Raw genomic sequence first — 19,575 nt, 5'->3', positions numbered from 1 at the left:
TTTGTATAATTCACTATTGATAAAATTTACTTCTGGAGTGTACATTTAGACTATTTTAAGGCACAAATAAATTATTTTCTGCGGAAACAATATTTTAATATGTAATTCTGATGATCAAAGACACATTTTAAAGTTGCAGTGTGTAATTTTTAAAAGGATCTCTTGACAGAAATGCAATATAATATACAAAACTACATTATCATGGGAGTATAAAGACCATTTATTAATGAATCGTTATGTTTTCATTACCTTAAAATGAGATGTTTTTATCTACATGCACGAGGGTCCCCTTACGTGGAAGTCGCCATTTTGTTCCACCACGTTTCTATAGACCAATTTAGAGTAGACGTCACAGTTACCTCACCGCAAGCTGCGCGCGCAATGCGGTTGCAGAAAAACAGTGGAAATGAATTAGACACGAGTGAAAAGAGCAAGATAACTCACTAGAAAATGTCCTGTTGTGCTGTTAAGTGTCAGAATAAGAATGCCAAAAAAGATGGCTTTCATTTTTATAGAATACCATCATCGAAGACTTCATTTGAAGATAAACGTAGGTGTTTATGATTACAATAAGCCCTTAAACGGACAGAATGGAGCGAGGAAATCATCTGGAAATCTTTTAATAATTAGAATAGAAAATAAGTAGAGAAGATGTCCGGTGTTCTGTCGAAGTCTGTTCCCTCCATGTGTTTCTTATAGCGTTTTTATCACGTTACAATTATAATTTATTCAGAATAAATGTTTTTTATACTGAAAAAGCATTCATATCACAATTTTTTTTTTAAATATTTCATAATTTTTTCATTTTCTATTATTTCTTTTTATTTCCTTATCTTAGCTTATGTGTTCTTCCTGTTTGTTCTAAAATTATTATGTACATACTTAATAAATATAGCACACACGATGTAAAGTGTTATTAATATATAAACAGGCCTTTTTAATGTATGTTTAAACATAATACTTTTATAATAGTTTTAGAACAAACACGTAAGATAAATATAAGAAATAATAGAAAACAGGAAAATTATGAAATATTTAATAAACGCTATTATATATAATACATGATAGTATTGCTTTTATATGTACTTTAGCGATTCAGACTGTAAAAATAATTGATTTAGCAAAAAAGAACAATACATATACATTCCATACATGCATATCAGTAGCCAAGCCATTTAAACTTTTTATCTATCTAAAAAATAAACGTAACGTGATTAAAGCGCTATAAGAAACATTGCACTAAAGGGAAACATAGGGGAATCAGACTTCGACAGAACACCGGATCCATAAAAATCACGGTTTAATGCTAAAACACTTCACAACCCTACTGCGGAGCAGTCACTTTCTGCAACCAGTTTGGCTCCGCCCACAAAAAACGTCATCTCTGTTTGCAAACACGAAATTGGTCTATAGAAGCCCTTAACGGACAAAATTTTTTGTCTTAGACGATGACATGTTTTTCCGGTGGCGTCTACGGTAGCTTCTCTATGCGTTTCAAAAGCGAGGGGTGAGCAGTGGGCTGAGCCATTGGTTGCAATTCGCAATCTCACCACTAGATGCTGCTAAAATTTACACACTGCACCTTTAAGCTATTAAATTATCAACAATAGGGGGACTTGAATTTTACTCTGATTTAAAACAAACATCTCACCTCATCTTTAGCATGGAAAAGGAGTTCACTGCCATCTTTAGTTCTAAAATTATAGCACAAAACCAGTGTTATTGACATATTAATATTATAAAACTAGCAAGTCTATTGAAAAAAAACAACATACTTGAGTGTAAAGACATTTTTCTTCTTCTTATAACCAATGTTGATATCACAGGCACAACGGCTCAAGTTGATAAGTGGCTCGTTGTTATAAGGTGTGGTGGTGTTCTTTGCATCCTTATAAAAGCCCAGTTCACCTTTATTTAACACACAGTACAGGTTCACCCAGGATCTGCTGTTATTGTGGGAGAGAAAACAGAAGATTTGACCATCCGAGCCCAAACGGGACTAAATGCTGACTTGCTACTCACCCACTGAATCTGGATTGACCAGACTTTGAGACTGAGCAAGACCAAACTGCTAAGGAGATCATTACAAGACCTTTACAAAGTGGTCCAATGGCTTACCTTTGCGGAGAGGGAAAGGAACAGCCAGCAGCAAAGAAAGCACAAGAAAGAAAAAGAGAGATTTTGGTTAATAAGATATACAGTGGCACAGTCAATAGAATATATGTAAGTAAGTTATGTGCACATGCGATAAAAGATCAGATAGCCATTCTTTTTTATGCAATGGATTGATTTGTGACTTGGAAAATGGACTGCAAAATTGAGGCATCCAGTCTTCGTACAGAATGGCCAAGTAGAGCTAAGCTGTGAAAGGGTGAAAGCTTCATACCTGGCTAGCCATGGCATCAGAAACCCACAAACGGTTGGTCTTCGGCACAGCAACATCCATCAACCAGGCTGATTTTTGTGTTACCATGCAAGTGGCAAGCAGTGCTTTTAACAGCTAGCTATTCTCTGCCATTGCTGGATGTGAAACTTTAATTTAACGAATGACAGCAATGTGTCTTAGTTAAACATTTTAGGTTTGGAAAGCATTCAAGCATTTACCAGTTTGACAAGAAACATGGTGAAAGAAATCAAGTGCTGCCTGCTGTTAACAAACGTTAGTGCTCTAAGCATCAGTACAATGCTAATAAAATTAGCATACAGTAGCTTTATATATTAATCCGTGATTGGCATATTTCGTTTAGCTGCTTCCATGCGAATTCCATGCTACGTGTTTGCATTATTTAGACCACAAAGCCCCACCTGTTCGAACTTTTCTTCTGGCCATCAATGTCTACTTTGCGGAAGAGAAAGCCTTCGTGTTGGGCCGTGTGGGTTAGAGGCAGGGGTACCGCTGGGCTGCTCTGAGCCGGGGCAGACCTTGAGCGACGTGTTTCACCAGCCGATGCGTCCTTGGGTCGTGGTCTTCTTCTCGGTTTTGGTCTGTCGCGAGCCCGTGGCCGGTCTGGTCGAGACGACTTCTCAGGAAAACCATTGGGTAGACGTGGAATCTCTCCTCGGGCCTGAGTTAAAAACAGCAGTTTGTGATGTTTATTGTAACATTTAGAGAGAAACAAAAGCTTCAGAGATTAGATTGTGTACACACCTGTGCTGCTTCTCTTTCTTGAAGCTGCTCCACAATCTCAGCTAGCGTGGACTTTTTATCACTGTCAACATAAAGGAGATATTTGAAAAATAACCTTCAACCTTTAGTCAATGTGAAATGGATGCACAACCTACAACAGTAGCGCAAGACATTGTCTAAAAGGCAATTTAAACATAAACAAATAATCTGTGGAAGATTCAGAAGTTTTGAAATACATCTGTATCTGATTCCATGAATATGTTTCGCAAACAAGGTTGCCAAACACATAAATATAATAAAAGTAGTCTTTAGTCTGCAGTCACTCACCCACCACCAGATCGTCGGTCCGACTGCTCCTTGCCCTCCTGCTCACTGCTCCCCTGTCTCTCTAGTCGATGTCTGTCTCGCCGCCGTACCTCAAATCCCTCCTGTTCACTGGACGTTTGTCTCTCCAGCCTTCTCTCTGCTCTCTCAGCTCGTTCCCTCCACACCTCCTGAGGTAGCTCGTCTCTGCGTGCCTGAATCAACTGCTCACTAGACAGCTGCCTCTCCAACCGTGACTCCCTTGGAGGTGGATGTTGCTCCACCAGCAGCTCTGAACGACTGCTCCCGCTCCCTCCTGGCCCGCTGTTAAGGCGGACCCTTCCTCCGCCTGGCTCTTGGAGCACCACCTCAACCATCACGTTCTCGGGATGCCGTTCCCGCTCTCTGTCCAGCAGGGGGTGCACCACCTCGTGAACATGTTCCATCTTTATCAGCGGGGCTTGGGCCTTGAATTCGTCCCGCAACTGAGTGACGTTATGATCCACGGCAGTTCCCAGTCCTGGACCCACACCAATAATACTAACATTCCTGGCTTCGTGAATGCGATAAGCAGAAGCTCCATTCATGATGGGTGTGTAGTTGGCCACAGTGGAACCCAGCCTGCGGACCACAGAAGATGGAGAGGGTTGAGGGGTGATACGCTCCACCCGGGGCTCACCCTGCTCGTAGATGGTTTGTCTTATTAGAGAGGAAGGGCTGCTGCGGCCAGGAGAGGAGTCCTGAGGATCCAAAAAAACTTTGCGTCCTAGTAAAGGAGTTGGAGGAAGCTTGTTTTGCTCCGCCTTTATCTTCTCTACCTACATCAGTAATAAAAAGTGACAAAATATTTTTAGCAGGAAAAGGCATCACCTCCAAATTTAGGATGCACAGATACAAATTTTCTGTGCCAATAATACAGATATTCAACTACTTAGAATGACATCTACCAATACCTATAGATACCGTTATGCACTCACCTAAAGGATTATTAGGAACACCATACTAATACTGTGTTTGACCCCCTTTCGCCTTCAAAACTGCCTTAATTCAACGTGGGATTCAACAAGGTGCTGAAGCATTCTTTAAAAATGTTGGCACATATTGATAGGATAGCATCTTGCAGTTGATGGAGATTTGTTTGATGCACATCCAGGGCACGAAGCTACCGTTCCACCACATCCAAAGATGCTCTATGTCATGCTCTATGCTCATTGTCATGTTCAAGAAACCAATTTGAAATGATTCGAGCTTTGTGACATGGTGCATTATCCTGCTGGAAGTAGCCTTCAGATGATGGGTACATGTTGGTCATAAAGGGATGGACATGGTCAGAAACAATGCTCGGGTAGGTCGTGGCACTTAAAAGATACCCAATAGGCACTAGGGGGCCTAAAGTGTGCCAAGAAAACATCCCCCACACCATTACACCACCACCACCAGCCTGCACAGTGGTAACAAGGCATGATGGATCCATGTTCTCATTCTGTTTACGCCAAATTCTGACTCTACCATCTGAATGTCTCAACAGAAACGTAGACTCATCATACCAGGCAACATTTTTCCAGTCTTCATCTGTCCAATTTTGATGAGCTCGTGCAAATTCTAGCCTCTTTTTCCTATTTGTGGTGGAGATGAGTGGTACCAGGTGGGGTCTTATGCTGTTGTAGCCCATCCGCCTCAAGTTTGTGCATTTCCCCACAAATGGTTGTGCGTGAAAATCCCAGTAACTGAACAGATTGTGAAATACTCAGAGCGGCCCGTCTGGCACCAACAACATGTCACGCTCAAAATGGCTTTAATCACCTTTCTTTCCCATTCTGACATTCAGTTTGGAGTTAAGGAGATTGTCTAGACCAGGACCACACCCCTAAATGCATTGAAGCAACTGCCATGCGATTGGCTGATTAGATAATTGCGTTAATGAGAAATTGAACAGGTGTTCCTAATAATCCTTTAGGTGAGTGTAGAGCTGCACAATTAAAAACTAATTGGGATTACAATTATGGGTAAAATAAGTACATATTGTGCACAATAAGTACACAAGTGTTGCGTTTATAATTTTGGTCAGTGTATATGTGGCTCTGTTACCGTGGTGAGTCGTCGTAAGGAGCTGAAGCGTTCCTCCCATGTGGCAGCAGCTTTGCGAAAGGCTTCGTGTCTGCGAATCAGCTGCTCCACCTCATCCACACTGCCGCCCAGTTCATTACTATTGATAAAGGGTTCCTGAGCTTGGAGCCAGGCCTCTGCTACCACTGCCTCCTGAGCAAACTGATGCACCTCCAACACTGAAAGAGATATCGTCATGAAGGATAACTCACAATAACTAATGTGTAGTCTTTATCACTCCATCCGTCTCGGTTCACTCACTGTGCTGTAACTCCTCCCAATGTTTGTCCCATTTCTCAGTGAGCTCTCTCTGCTTGGCTAAAACCTTCTCCAGCTTTTCTTTGATCTGAAACAGTAAAACACTCCATTGTCAGCCAGGTGCAAACATGCATTTAGTCTGGGACTAGACTTAAGCCTTGTCTGCGAAACCAGGCCTTAATGTGTGCAAATGCAATGCAATGCAATGCTAGTCCTTTTAAAAGTCTCAAGTATTTCTGAACCAACTGTCACCTCTTCTGATGCAGGGTTACGAGCGGCCAGTAAGGTCTTGCCCATCTCGATACACTGTAGGACACTCTTGTTGCGCGCCTCCACCTCGCTCTTAAGGCTCTGGTGATAGTTCATCATAACCTCCACAGACGACACATCCCTGCAAGCACCAGAGAGTCCATATCCCATTAAAGCTCTGAGGAAAGAGCTGACAGCGAGAGGAAAGAGAGTTACTCCTGCCAGAAAACATGAGCCACAGAATAACCAGAGACAGAAAGCCACAAGTTTCAGTATTCCAGGTTCTTAAATAAAATAATATTTAAGAAAACATTTAATGAAGTCGCTGGTGGTGTGCACGCAGCATTAGTTGTACTGTAGTATGATGTTTAAATACTCTCGGGGTTCATGCACTTACCAACGTATCACTTATTTGTGCTTGGAGTAACGGAGTGGTACCAGTAAAGTACACTCCAGCGGCAACAGTGGCTACTCCCCAGCTGACCTGATATAGACCTTCATGCATTATAATGTTAAAGCACCTTAATGAGTTCCTATCAGGACAGTAAGTTTCCCAACATGTGTCCTACCTTGGTTTCTCTCCAGCTCCTATCTGACAGATGATGCTGTCCATCCACATCAGCTGATCACGTACCATCCCAAAGAAACGTAGCTTGTCTGTTGCTGTCGTAATCTGCATCCGGCAGTCCTCACAAGATTTGAGCAGCTCTTTCCACGTCTGCATCACTTCCTGTTCCTGCATGGCAATGGCTTCTGCTTTTTCCCCAGCATACACTGTTCTGAGCTGTACTGCGCTCTCCTGTAACCGTCTGACCTAGGGAAAATATTCAAGGGTCTAGATTTAGCTCTATCCACACCTATGAGTGCTTGGGTAAATTAAGGCAAAAATATTTTTTTAGTGGCAAACACGCATTGTAAGTTATGTCATATTTTCATTCAACTTTGTATGATGTTGCAGTTATTTAACTAGTTGTATCATGCCATACCTGCTGAGCTTCAGAAACAATACAAGACAATACAGACGTGGTACGTTAATTTACCTGTGCAACAAGTAGCTGAATATCATGTTCAAAAGTCTGCATAAGTCTCTGAAGAGTGCTGGTATTTGATGTGCCACCCTGACAAGCTCGAACCTCTGGTAATCTCCGTTGCTTTTCATCAATCTGTGTTAACACCTGAAACATAAAAATACTTGTTTGGTTCTATAAATGCAGACATACTGTATGGTCCCTAGGGTGTGATTATTGAAGAAAAATGCATGGCAAATAAAGCGATATTCAATATGTGATGATATGATATTTAGAATAGATTTAAATTGTATTCAAATATATATATATATATATATATATATATATATATATATATATATATATATATATATATATATATATATATATATATAAATTATTTAAATATATATATATATATATATATATATATATATATATATAGACTAACTTAATTGTTATAAGGAGCACTGCTGCGCCTGACTTAAAATTTTAGGAGCAGTAGCAGAAAATTTAGGGCACACCTTGAATCAGCCTGCAATGCAGTTATTAACATTTTCCCAAAATAACGAAAAATACTCCTAATATTACTGAAATAGACTTAACTCTATGCAGTTGCTGCACTTGTCATTATGTAGATTCAACTGAGCGCATGGTGACATTAAACGATTGACGCGTCATGCAATTGAGCTGTTAAAACCCGATCGCGCATTCCATAGTTTTGTCACGGGTTCCCGCACATACGCGAGTAGGCTAAAAAAAAATTTTGTTCGCAGTCTGATGCCCTTGTTGCCCCACTATTGCCTGATGCTCCAGGGCACTCGCCCAAATTCCATCTATGGATAATCCAGCCCTGGTTGCCAGGTTTTCAGAGCAAAACCCACCAAATTGCTTGTTTGGTGGGGGGTTCTCTAGTAAAAATCTTGTTCTGATCAAATGTGCGGTTTTTTGGCAGGGTTCATCCGCTAAAATTCACATTCCCATAGCTAAATATAACATTTTTTCATCTTAGTCTAAAACTCATTAAATTAGGTCAACTAATGGTCACATCGGTGGTCAACTCTAGGTGCCATTATTGAGCAGATGTTCTGAATCCCTTTATCCACAAGCAACCTGAAACATGTAGGCCCACTTCGTACCTCTCGGCAGTCTGAGAAGAACTTGTGTAACTGGTGTGAGGCTGCAAGCATCTGTCCACGTGTCTCCATCAGCTCTAGCAGATCTGCCCAGGCCTCGTTCACTCCATCCTTCCATTCGGCGATGGTGGCGGCATCCGCATGGCCGTAATCTATGAGCTCATCGACCATATGGTTAACAGCTGTGACTCTCTCCTGCCCCAGGCTTCCCGTCTCTGCCATAAACTCGGTAAATTTCTCTTGCAGAATCTGAAAAACAAAGAATGTGTTGCCATGTCAGGAGATGGTTATTAAACATTTCACCTGGCCAAGCTGAGGAAGTGCTGACTACGGCTGAGTTTCATTTTCTTAGTTATTCAAAAATACCTTTTGCAAAATCTTCAAAAACACATGAATCTGTCTCCTTATTCAGATACTAAACCTATATTTGTGGTTGGCGTGTGTTTATGGAGTCTAATACAAAACTCACAGTAACATGTTCAAAGTCCTGCCCGAGTTCAGTGGAGCTGGCGATGACTTCCCTCTCTGCTATCCACTGCTCAAGTTCATCCACTTCCCTGTTGAGCTGATAAAGCCAGTACTGCTGCTCCAGACGAGACTTCCTCTCCTCCACAAGATCTTTCAGAGACACATACAGTCTGTCGATCTGAGACTGACGCTTGCTGATCTGTTCACTGAGACATACACAAACAAACGCACATGCCAAGGAGGAAAAATCTTTGAAATCATTGGAAAGTCACTTTTGGACTCATAATAATAGCAACAAAATAATATCAATGTTTCCTTACCAGTCTGGATGTCCCAGTTCCAGCAGCTGTCTACACTGCTGAGAGAGCAGTCCAATGGTCTCAGCATAGTCCTCTATAGTTTGTTCCAATGCCAGCTGTTTTTTCAACAATTGCAAAGTACTGGCTTCATCCTGCAGAAGAAGAGAGAGAGAGAGAGGACACGACTCAGATACATGCACCTTTGCAGTAAAATAGCCAAAAACCACTATTCCAGTGTTTTATATTTTGTTCAGCTGATTACTTAAACTTTATTATTTTACATCATCCATTAACATGATTTCTCCTTCCCGTCTGATGGCCATCAGCGGTTGAGTTAAAGGAATAGTAAATTTTCTTAAAAGAAAAATCCAGATAATTTACTCACCACCATGTCATCCAAAATGTTGATGTCTTTCTTCGTTCAGTCCAGAAGAAATTATGTTTTTTGAGGAAAACATTGCAGGACTTTTCTCATTTTAACGGACTTTAATGGACACCAACACTTAACTCAACACGTAACAGTTTTTTTCAAAAGAGTTTCAAAGGACTATAAATGATCCCAAACGAGGCATAAGGGTCTTATCTAGCGAAACGATTTTCATTTTTGAATAACAAATATACAAATAACAAATATACACTTTTAAACCACAATTTCTCGTCTCGTTTCCTCAAAAAACATAATTTCTTCTCGACTGAACAAAAAGACATCAACATTTTGGATGACATGGTGGTGAGTAAATTATCTGGATCTTTTCTTTTAAGAAAATGGACTAATCCTTTAAAGACAACAAATACCATCACTCAACGCTGCTTTAGGGCATAATTAATCTAAGTTACGTCATTGTCATTTTTTTGATTGTGCGCCCTCTAGCTGTGATTTAATTTTTAATTTTAAGTCCGTGTAAAGTCAGATATTAAATGTGTTCTCAGTTGTCACACCACAGAAAAATGTGTTCTTAACAACCCAGCCAAATTTGAATGGTAAAAAACGGCAAGTAAATAAAATAAGTTATTAAAACAGGCAGGATTTCTCTCCTCAAATGCTGGGGGGGCACGTCCAATGTCGGCGCTGAAACCACGCGCTACTCACGGGAAAGCTGCCGTCTCTCTCAACTTCCAAGAAGTGTTCAACCTCAATGGATGTTAGCGTCGCGATTGTGTTAGGGTAATTTACAAAAAAAAAACTTACAGAGGGTTTTGCATCTGAGCACTTCATATTTTAACTTAATGGAGTCATTTGGATAAACTTAATGGTATGATGGATGTATATGCTTTTGAAGATTCCCGCAAAGGTGTCCAATCCGGTCCGCATGATGATGTATACAGTTTTATTAAATATTAAATAAATAGTTTAAAAACCCTTTCAGGTGGGAGTCTCGTTCGTTTTAATATGAGAGACTTGCGGAAAGCAGCAAAACGCGGAACATAGACTTAACAAAATCTTGCCGTTTTATTGTTACCGCTCCGCTAAAGATCCACTGATTCCGGTAATCCACTTCGTGTTTTCCCGCGCGCCCAGCATCTTGAGTTCACTCTCTGCCTGGAGAGCGGAGACGACAGTTTCAGAAGTTCGTTGCAGGTAGATTCATTACATTATATTAAATTGTTAAACCGCAGAATTTGTTATTTGGAAGTTTGTTTATGTATTTTTTCTGGTAATGATTTGATGTCAGTGTTCTAAAAGTGCTAACAACTTAGCAGGCAAACAACAATATCCAACTTCTTAGTATTAACGTAACAATGCTTGTCTAATGGATTTTATGTTCCCGATCAGATCTTAGTTAATATAAGCACTAAATTTGCTGTCGTTGGCACACTTTGTAGACAAAAAACACCAATGCCTTCACAAAATAAAGACAGAGAATGGAAAGAGAGGCTTTTAGCAGCAGTTCAACATTGCAAACACGGATTCAAAGCTCCATTAAGCCAGCAGGTAAATCATATTGAATATTTAGCAGATTGTCACAATTTAATTCTTGTTATTATATTTTCCATTATAATCACTTTTCTAAGTTGATGCGAGTAAAAATAGTACCACCCCCCTTAGTGCCCGTTTTTGGTTTGGGTCACTGCCCCATCTAGCATTTTCATTTTCTAAATGACTGTTCTCATTACAAATATATTTCAAAGAAAAGTCAATGGTTTATAAATAATTTTGGAATTAAGGTATAATGCAAAATAAGTTAAATTAAGGCTTTTCAACCTAAGGCCAGTGGGTTTTGTACAGATGTACATTTGTGTATGTTATCCACAATATGAGTGTGACTTATATGTAGTTTTCACAGAGCTGTGTGTTTCTCTAGGTTTCTTGCTAATACATTAGTTTGTTTAGTTCATTTTAACACATTTATCAGAACACTAAGGTTTAAAAAAAATGATCCGGCCCTCACATCGTTGCAATATTTACCATCCAGCTCTCAGCCTAAAATGACTTTGCCACCCCTGCTTTAAAGGGTTTTGAAACATCATCAGAATATGGTCGTCTGGTTTATCTCATCCGCAAATGACTTCTGACCTTTCCCGTCTCCTCGTTCATCAAGTGCAGCTCCTGCTCACTGAGCCAAGCCTCCACCTCTCCCACGTCAAAGTAGTACTGCTGTGCCTGGTACATGGCATCCAGCGTGAGCTGCCGGCGCTCCGTCTCCGCCCAGAGACCTTCCCACAGGTGGTGAAGTTGCTCCATACCCGCTCTGATGCTGTCTGCCTCTGGACTGCGGATAGACGCGATCACCCCAGCTCGCTCGAGGACATCCTCCACCCGTGCACGATGACCATGAAGCTCTCTCTGCAGACTCTGAGAAGAGATGACCATCATGATGGAGAAAAAAAGGTGCAAGAAAGTGTTGAATGCATTGATTTGATTCCAAGGTCTTTCAAGCAGGACAAAGTTAGGGACTGTCTCACTTGATTTTTTTTCATGAGTTGCTGTACAGCTTGTAAACTCGTTCCATGTTCCTGAGAGGTGGCCATTGGAAGACGCTCCTGAATCCACAACTACAAACAAACAAAGCCTTGTGTTAAATATGCAAAGCTGGAAGTGTTTGTAAAGACATTCTTGTGTAGAGTATTCAGACCTTATTGGTTTAATGAAATCATACTTACGATTTCATCCTCAAGGTCACGGCCTACTTGGTGCACTTCTTTAGAAGCAAGTAGGATACGACGTCTCTCTTTCAAAGGCTCTATCAGTCGCACGATTCGTGTTTCCACACCGTTCTGTTTCTCAGACACCTTTTCTATGATCTCACCCTGATGAGGGATGGAGGCTGCATGGGCCTGCAGTTCCCCTACCTCTTTATACCACATTTCCACCTGACACTCCATCGACTGAGACAGAGAAAGAGAGAGAGAGAGTGAGCATAAAACCGTCAAAGAAAAGAGACGGTTTCATGTCTATGGCACAGAAAGATATGTGAACAACATGGAGGAAGGAATATACAAACACACAATTAAGCACAACTAAAAATGATGCATATATATATATATATAGACTGGGAAAGAGGAGAGGTAGGACACCAAAAAGATGACTGAAGAGGGCAAGAGAAAACTTGTTAGCTCATTTAAAGGAATAGTTCACAGAACATTTTAAATTAACCCATAATATAGGCTACTCACCTTTGAATGTTAACACATCTTAATAAAAATGGGGACATGCTGGCTCCTTTAGATGATCGTTGGTTCTCAAGACGAACAAGAACCATGATCATAACGATCATGACGCCTACGTCATGGATCCATTTTGCTGCCATTTTTCATCTAGATGTGTTTACATTCAAAGTGTCGTATCAAATACTAAATACGCTGAAAATACAAATCGTTTTCTCTCATAAATGTAACGTTTCACTTCGTGTGGATTTCTTTTTCTGATGGTGGATGGGCTTTAAAAAAATGGTAACTCTAATAATGTGTACACATGGTTCTCCTGATTTTGCCAAGTGGTTGATGTCCTAAGGGCAACATTATGTTGACCCTAGGACAACATTTCAATCAACCAATCAGATTTCAGAAATAAGTTTACAGTTTGTTTTAAGTTTAAGCTTACAACCAGGATCAGCTGTTTCTAGACCATTGTTTTTCACTTATCATGTCCCTCTGATTTTAGGGTTTGGTTATGGTTAGGGTTGGGGTTTAGGGTGGGTTTAGGATTTATTTAGAAAAATGTTGTCCTTGGGTCAACACAATATGTTGCCCTGAGGACATCAAACACTTGGCAACAAAATGTGAATTAATTATTTGCGCAAGTAGATTACATAAAAAAGCTCTATTCGGACAGGAATTGTTTCTTGTGGGAACCTAAGGTAATTTCACCATTTACAGGGGGGGGGGGGGGGTAATTAGTGATTTTATTGCCATCCAAATCCAGACTGCCTGTGTTTTTCTTCAACAACCCACGTAAAAATTACCTAAGACGAATTACCTACTATTTTTTTTTGACAAACACCAAGGTCGTGTGGTAATTAAATGCCGTACAAATCTACATCTCTGAATTTATAAAAGGCAATAAATGCAAAAGTCATTCTGCATATCTTTTAGACCACTAAAAAGCACCGTATGGTCACATGCTTTGTGTTTATTCTGCAATAGTGAAGCGGCTTTATTAAACATTTACACACTTATAACTGAAACGATGAAGAATATAGGTGAATAAAGTTTCATTATTGCTACACTACAGCGATTCAGAGCTGATAGTATGAAAGAGACGATAATCACAAAAAGTTTAAATGTCAATTAGCAGCAACAACTGCAAAATACAATTTAGAAAGTATTCAATTACACTACAGTATTTCATAAACATGTGCACATATAAACCAAGTATCCTGGTCATGTGAATGATCATGTTATTAAAAGCGGAGTGCACAATGTTTGAAAGCCAATGTTGACATTTGAAATCACCTAAACATACACACTCCTACCCCAATAGAATCTGGACCTTCTTTTGATAGACCCGCCCCACACATACACAACCCCAGCAAGGATGTTGGTTAGTAGACACGCCCCTTACTGCTAGAAGTGTGTTTTTGTAGTCGGCATGTCTCCCTTTAACAAAGCGTTTTTTCAAACATTGTGCACTCCGCCTTTAACCACAAAAGCAGTGCTTTTCCAGGTGTTTAGAATTATAAACGCACACCGCAAATGTATCTTTATCAGAATGCATGAAATTTATCACGGCGGAGGCATGTAAATATATTTTTACAGACATCCTCATGAGAAACAATTACTGTCTGAATAGGGCTAAAGTCAATAAATACGCGAATAGACCCAAATTCACGCAGGATGATGCAAATGATGCGAAATGGTTGGCGAGATTGCACGAACATAATTGCATCGTGTCTTCCGCGCAAGTTGAAAATATTAAATTCAAGCAGAAAAGTTTAATGCCTCTAGTTAAATTTCCTCTAGAGTGAAGAAAGCAGTGCATGGCTTTTGGTGTGTACACAGCATAACTCTAAATGTGTTTTTGCATGAAGAAAGGAAGTCATAGGTTGGTATTAAATTGAGTAAATTTTGGGGAACTATTATTTTAAGTTAAAATGGACTTGTAATATAGGAAGTTATTTTATATCGCAAAGCTGCACTGTAAAAAAAATCCGTAGAAATTACAATGTTATTGCAGCTGGGTTGCCGGTAATTTACCGTAGATTAACATTTATGTAATTTACTGGCAAGAATTTGTTCAAAGTTCAATCAATTTTAAATATTAACAAGTATTTATCTTTACAGAATAAAACTATACAATAACAGCCTCATGCAAAGCATTCTGGGAACCAGAAATCATCATCAACCTTTTTCTGTTTTTTGCTTCAGATTTTGTTTCTCAGAATGTTTTGCTTGATGCTGTTTTTTTTGTTTTACTCTGTAAAGACAAAGACTTGTAAATGTTTAATGTTCATTTAACTTTGAACAAAATGTTGCCAGTTAAAAACATAAATTTAAATCTACGGTAAATTACCGGCAACCCAGCTGCAATTTCTACGGATTTTTTTTACAGTGTGTTAACCTGTACAGTTTTTCTATTAAACTGGATAGCACACACGTTAAGATGATGATGCACATGATGTAACCTTTTTGTGTAAGATGTTACATAAAACTACACAGTGAAGGGAAGTGGACAAAAGACCAATCTAAACTCACAAATCATTGTCTAATTAAAGTAATGGGGTCTTAACCTACTGTATGACTTACTGTTACAGGCATGTTCAATAGCCATAAATCATCATTATACTATGAATGGAAATGTCCATGTGCTTGAAACACAATTAGGTGACATAATACTAAATTGAAATACTTACTTCCAGTCTGCGTCTGGTGACTTCTCTTCCGAGGGGCACAAATTCAAAATATGTGAACCATGTGCATCGTGCGTCTTGTCAAAATAAATGCCTGCTGCACACACATCGAAAGGATTTATGATAAAAGAGACGCTTACGTTCAAAAAATACTCGCAAGACACTCCCTTAAGTAAACTAATTATTACACATGAGATTAAGCGGGTATCTGGCAAACATGTGCATTTCTTTTATCATAAACCCCTTAGATGCGTGTGCGGCAGACACTTCTTTTGACGAGACACGTGATGCAAATGTTTTTTTTTTTGTGATGAGCTTTGCATCGTGCGCCCTCGAAAAATAAGTCACCGGCAGCCACTGCTTGCGTCACTGTTAATGTAAGCTAAATTGTTCCTATATTAACGTTTATCATAACACTGATAATTTTGTAATAATTTCCATTCTAGTGTACTTTTACCTAAGATCTAAATACTTAGTAAACAGAGGAGAATATAAAAGATAACAGTATTTCAATGCTGGAAACACATTTTTACCTTTATGTTACGGTTACTGAACGGTAACTGTTTCTGCATTGACAATTTAAAACATGCTGATGTATAAAGGAGTAGAAATTTCACATACAATAAAATCACACCCATAAACAAACACACACAGGCATTTCAAAGGATTTGGTTGGAGGCCAGTGACCTCAACCTACAGTATGATGAAAATGTGATATATAACCCGTTGGAAATGAGTTTGTGATATATTCTCATCACAGACCTAAGGATTGTTATGTAATAATAATGACTAGCAATAAACAGAGAGAGGTGGGCAAATAAAAAAAGCAAATGAAGGTGCTACAATACCCCTGATGGTGATGTGGGTGGCGTGAAGTGGTGACAGAGCTTAAACTGAACTCAGATAAGTTGAGAGCCATGTCATGCTGTCAGAGAGGAGAGCCACACCAGTAACATGGATCACACTTATATGATGGACAGTGATGAGGCTCATATTACCATTAAACGCAGCAGTGACTAATACAAATAAAAGTCTTCAGCATCGGCATTAGAAGGAAATAAAGAACAAATTAAATGCATGTTGGAAAATCTGTAAATATGACAAAAAAATAAAAATATGATCTGAAGGAAAATGCAAGTGATGTAAATAAATAAACAGTACAAAGCTTATGAGAGATACAGAGGGGAAAAGTATAGACCTGTAGTTTCTTTAGCTGCTTGTTAACAGTGGTCAGATCCTGGCCGTAGTCCACGTGTGCCAGCTGTCCCTCGAGATTCTCAAGCCGTTGGTCCAGGCTGGAGTAACTCTGGATGAGCAGATCGGCCCGGTTGGCCTCAAACAGCTGTCGGGCTTTGGCTTGGGTGGTGCTCTCGAGGTCCTGCCAGCACTCACGGATCTCTTCCAGTTTCTTCTTGACCAGAGTGCTCAGCTCTGGTTTCTCTTGCATTAACCGCTGGCCCTCCTGAGAACATGACAGAGAAAAACAGATCAGAAGAGGGATTTTAGTGACTGCAAAGGTGGCAAACAAATTATTCTTGAGACAGCTCAGCAAGCAATTTTGTGTTTAAAAGACATCTAATAGCCGTCCAAACACAGCCCAGACGTCTAGGCTGAAACAAAGCAAAAATTGGGCTGCCAGTGAAAATTTAATAGACGTCTAACCATAGCCCCAAAATAGATTAAGTAAATAAATAAATTAAACCAAACACCTTATCACTGTTGTTTGCTTAAATGAGTTATTTTGGCAGTATAATTGGTCATGATTCAGTGTTATTGTACCGTATATTTTGCCATTATAGGCCTTCCTCCCCCTACATATCATTTTATAAAGGCTGACTACTAACTTATATAATGCTTGAGAACCGTGTAATAAAAAGCAGTGTTTCAAGAAGAATTCATAATTTCTGCCATTCCAACATGTGCATTGTAAATAATAACTGTTTCCAAACATTAAGAAAATCACTAATATGTTCTTACAACAGAAGAAAATGTAACACCAAAATCCTTCATCCTGCTTTTAACAGTGAAAGCACATTTAAAAATACACTAGGGCTTAGAGTAAACTGGTCATTGTTGCAGTGCTCACAGCGGGATATAGCTCTGGACTAAAAAACTGTGATTCACATGACTACAGTCAGCTGTGTCTGGACTTCAGCCCACCTGCGTTAGCTCTCAAATCAGCTCAGGATAAAAACTATTGAATTAACAGTGAAAGCAGATGACTGCTAGAAATAAAGAAATACAATAAACCTTCTAAAATCTACTTGTTCTTGGATGAAAAAATAAAGAAATTGAACCCACATGCTATGGCACTGGTTCCCAACCTTGGGTCCGGGCCCCCTTAGGGTGGGAGGGTGGGTTAGGGCCATGCTACGGCAGCTAATTCCTTGATTATTACGGTGGATTAAGAGTATAGTTCCTAGCCATATCGGCCTTGGAAATTTCAACTTTTAATTTTCCGTCTGTCTTAGTACACGATGTAACTACAGAAGAGTCAAGTTTTAAATAAATATCAAAACTCTTTTTCGAGGCGCGATGCTAATGGTCTAATCAGATTCAATGGATTGTGCTTAGCTATGCTAAAAGTGGTACCACCAGACCCGGAGATCGGCTGAATGGATTTCAAAACAGTAAAATCAAATGTTTAACTCTAGGGGAGCTGGAAAATTAGCATATTTAAAAAAGTGTAGTGTCTCTTTAAAACATATTTAAAAGTTTTTTTTAGAAATCATGTGCTTACAACACCAAGGTAAGATAGTTAAATTATTATCTTGTGTAAAATAATTATTAATCACTTAACATGCTTGATCGTATGTACGTTTAGATCCAAGTGCTCACAAGGGACCTCGTTTGAATGTGATCCACAGTTGTTTCAAATTCTTCTTCTGTGGCGTTTAGGGGACTGCCAACAAAGCTATATTTCTGAATGGCCTGAGACTGGGATTAAGCAGATTTGAAGTGAAAGTGTTAGATTAACTCTTTCGCCGCCATTGACGATATATCTCGTCAATCAATTCTCATATTCAAAAGCTGATTACAAAAGAACTACTGAAGGTAGGATAAAAACGTTTTTTTTTTTTTTTGTTTGAAAGCAGAGGGTATGTTATATTGTATGTTTATATATTTAAAGAAGAACATTTTCTGGAAGGCATTAAACTTTTGCGAAAATCATGAAAAACGCTGGCGCTGGCAACTTTTTAAAAAAATGCTGGCGGTGGAAGAGTTAACGTATAATACGTGCTGAGAGCATTCGGTAAATATCATTATCTTATTTTTTTGACAATGGTGACGTTTAGCGGCTTTCAGTGGCGGCTCGTGACTGCTCATCCGAGGGGCGCTAATTCAAAATAAGTGTTTGGAGTGTCATGCGTGTGGTTCCCTTTTCCAAAATATGTATTCTGCGTGTCTAGAGATCCTGTGTGCATCATGTGTTTTGACAAAATAAGTGTCTGCTGCACATGCGTCAAAACCGTTTATGATAAAAGAGACGCTCACGTTCACAAAATAAACGCAAGACACTCCCTTAACAGTAAACTCTAACAATAAACCCTTTAGGCGCATCTACAGCAGGCACTTATTTTGGCATGACACGTGATGCACACAGGATCTCTCAAAGTGCAGAACACATATTTTGAAAAAAGGAACCACACACATGTTTTGACGAACTTCGCATCGAGCCCCCTCGAAAAAAGAAGTCACCAGCCGCCACTGGTGGCTTTTGCATCTGAACTCTTCATATATAGAGACTGTTATGTATGTAGAAACCAAAATAGCAAACAAGACATGAGGCTTGGGCTCTTTTGACTTATGCCTTTAAGCAACCAGATGGCATCAACCTAGAAAACCCTAGCCACGGTCATGAACAACCAACAAACTGTAATGCAATGTGCTAACAACCATAGCAGTGCCTACATACAGTAGTTCCCTTCTTTATACATCCCATTGTTACTTTTACCTCTTATTTGTACACTAAAATCTTAATTTAACATACATATTTTAATATGTGGCACAGTACCCTGATGTCAAAACAGGTATTGTTGCCGAGTGGTCCATGTAACACACGTGTACCCGATCTCAAAAATGTATACACACAAATATGCAGCTGTCCCATCTGCCCCTCCTCCAACAAATCAGACTGTTATAATTCATTTTCACTGTCAGGATTGGGTGAGGGGGAGGAGAGTGGGTACAGCGATATAGCGGTGGTCATGGAAATGATGCCCATGAGGAGAGGAATCAGACGGGCCCCCATATGCTTCCCACGCACATACACATGCCGACGGCCAATCAATGTAAGCACAGGCCATCTGAAGTCTATGATAAGACAATGCACAT

The 19,575-nt window shown here is 39.6% G+C and overlaps 1 protein-coding gene across 6 annotated transcripts in view; it reads right to left on the bottom strand.

Annotated features, from left to right (window-relative positions):
• sptbn4b (spectrin, beta, non-erythrocytic 4b) overlaps positions 1–19,575 on the bottom strand; it is a 76,345-nt gene that overhangs the window by 3,800 nt on the left and 52,970 nt on the right. The window contains exons 20-36 of one of the 6 annotated variants that reach the window (XM_073815823.1): positions 16,439–16,702; positions 12,056–12,280; positions 11,858–11,947; positions 11,469–11,747; positions 8,975–9,105; positions 8,656–8,860; positions 8,190–8,435; positions 7,084–7,218; positions 6,613–6,857; positions 6,047–6,233; positions 5,798–5,882; positions 5,519–5,715; positions 3,455–4,248; positions 3,149–3,209; positions 2,806–3,065; positions 1,776–1,946; positions 1,652–1,694 (exon numbers count right to left, since the gene is read on the bottom strand). In XM_073815823.1, the coding sequence (XP_073671924.1) occupies positions 1,652–1,694; positions 1,776–1,946; positions 2,806–3,065; positions 3,149–3,209; positions 3,455–4,248; positions 5,519–5,715; positions 5,798–5,882; positions 6,047–6,233; positions 6,613–6,857; positions 7,084–7,218; positions 8,190–8,435; positions 8,656–8,860; positions 8,975–9,105; positions 11,469–11,747; positions 11,858–11,947; positions 12,056–12,280; positions 16,439–16,702 (3,618 nt within the window). Of the gene's footprint in view, positions 1–1,651; positions 1,695–1,775; positions 3,066–3,148; positions 3,210–3,454; positions 4,249–5,518; positions 5,716–5,797; positions 5,883–6,046; positions 6,234–6,612; positions 6,858–7,083; positions 7,219–8,189; positions 8,436–8,655; positions 8,861–8,974; positions 9,106–11,468; positions 11,748–11,857; positions 11,948–12,055; positions 12,281–16,438; positions 16,703–19,575 lie in introns of those variants that run through there. The other 5 variants (XM_073815824.1, XM_065282847.1, XM_073815826.1 and 2 more) reach the window with 5 other exon arrangements.

This window comes from Paramisgurnus dabryanus, chromosome 9 (genome assembly GCF_030506205.2).
Source record: "Paramisgurnus dabryanus chromosome 9, PD_genome_1.1, whole genome shotgun sequence".
In the NCBI taxonomy this organism is placed as follows: domain Eukaryota; kingdom Metazoa; phylum Chordata; class Actinopteri; order Cypriniformes; family Cobitidae; genus Paramisgurnus; species Paramisgurnus dabryanus.
The sequence above is the reverse complement of the archived record's forward strand: the minus strand, read 5'-3'. Positions and strand labels throughout refer to the sequence as shown.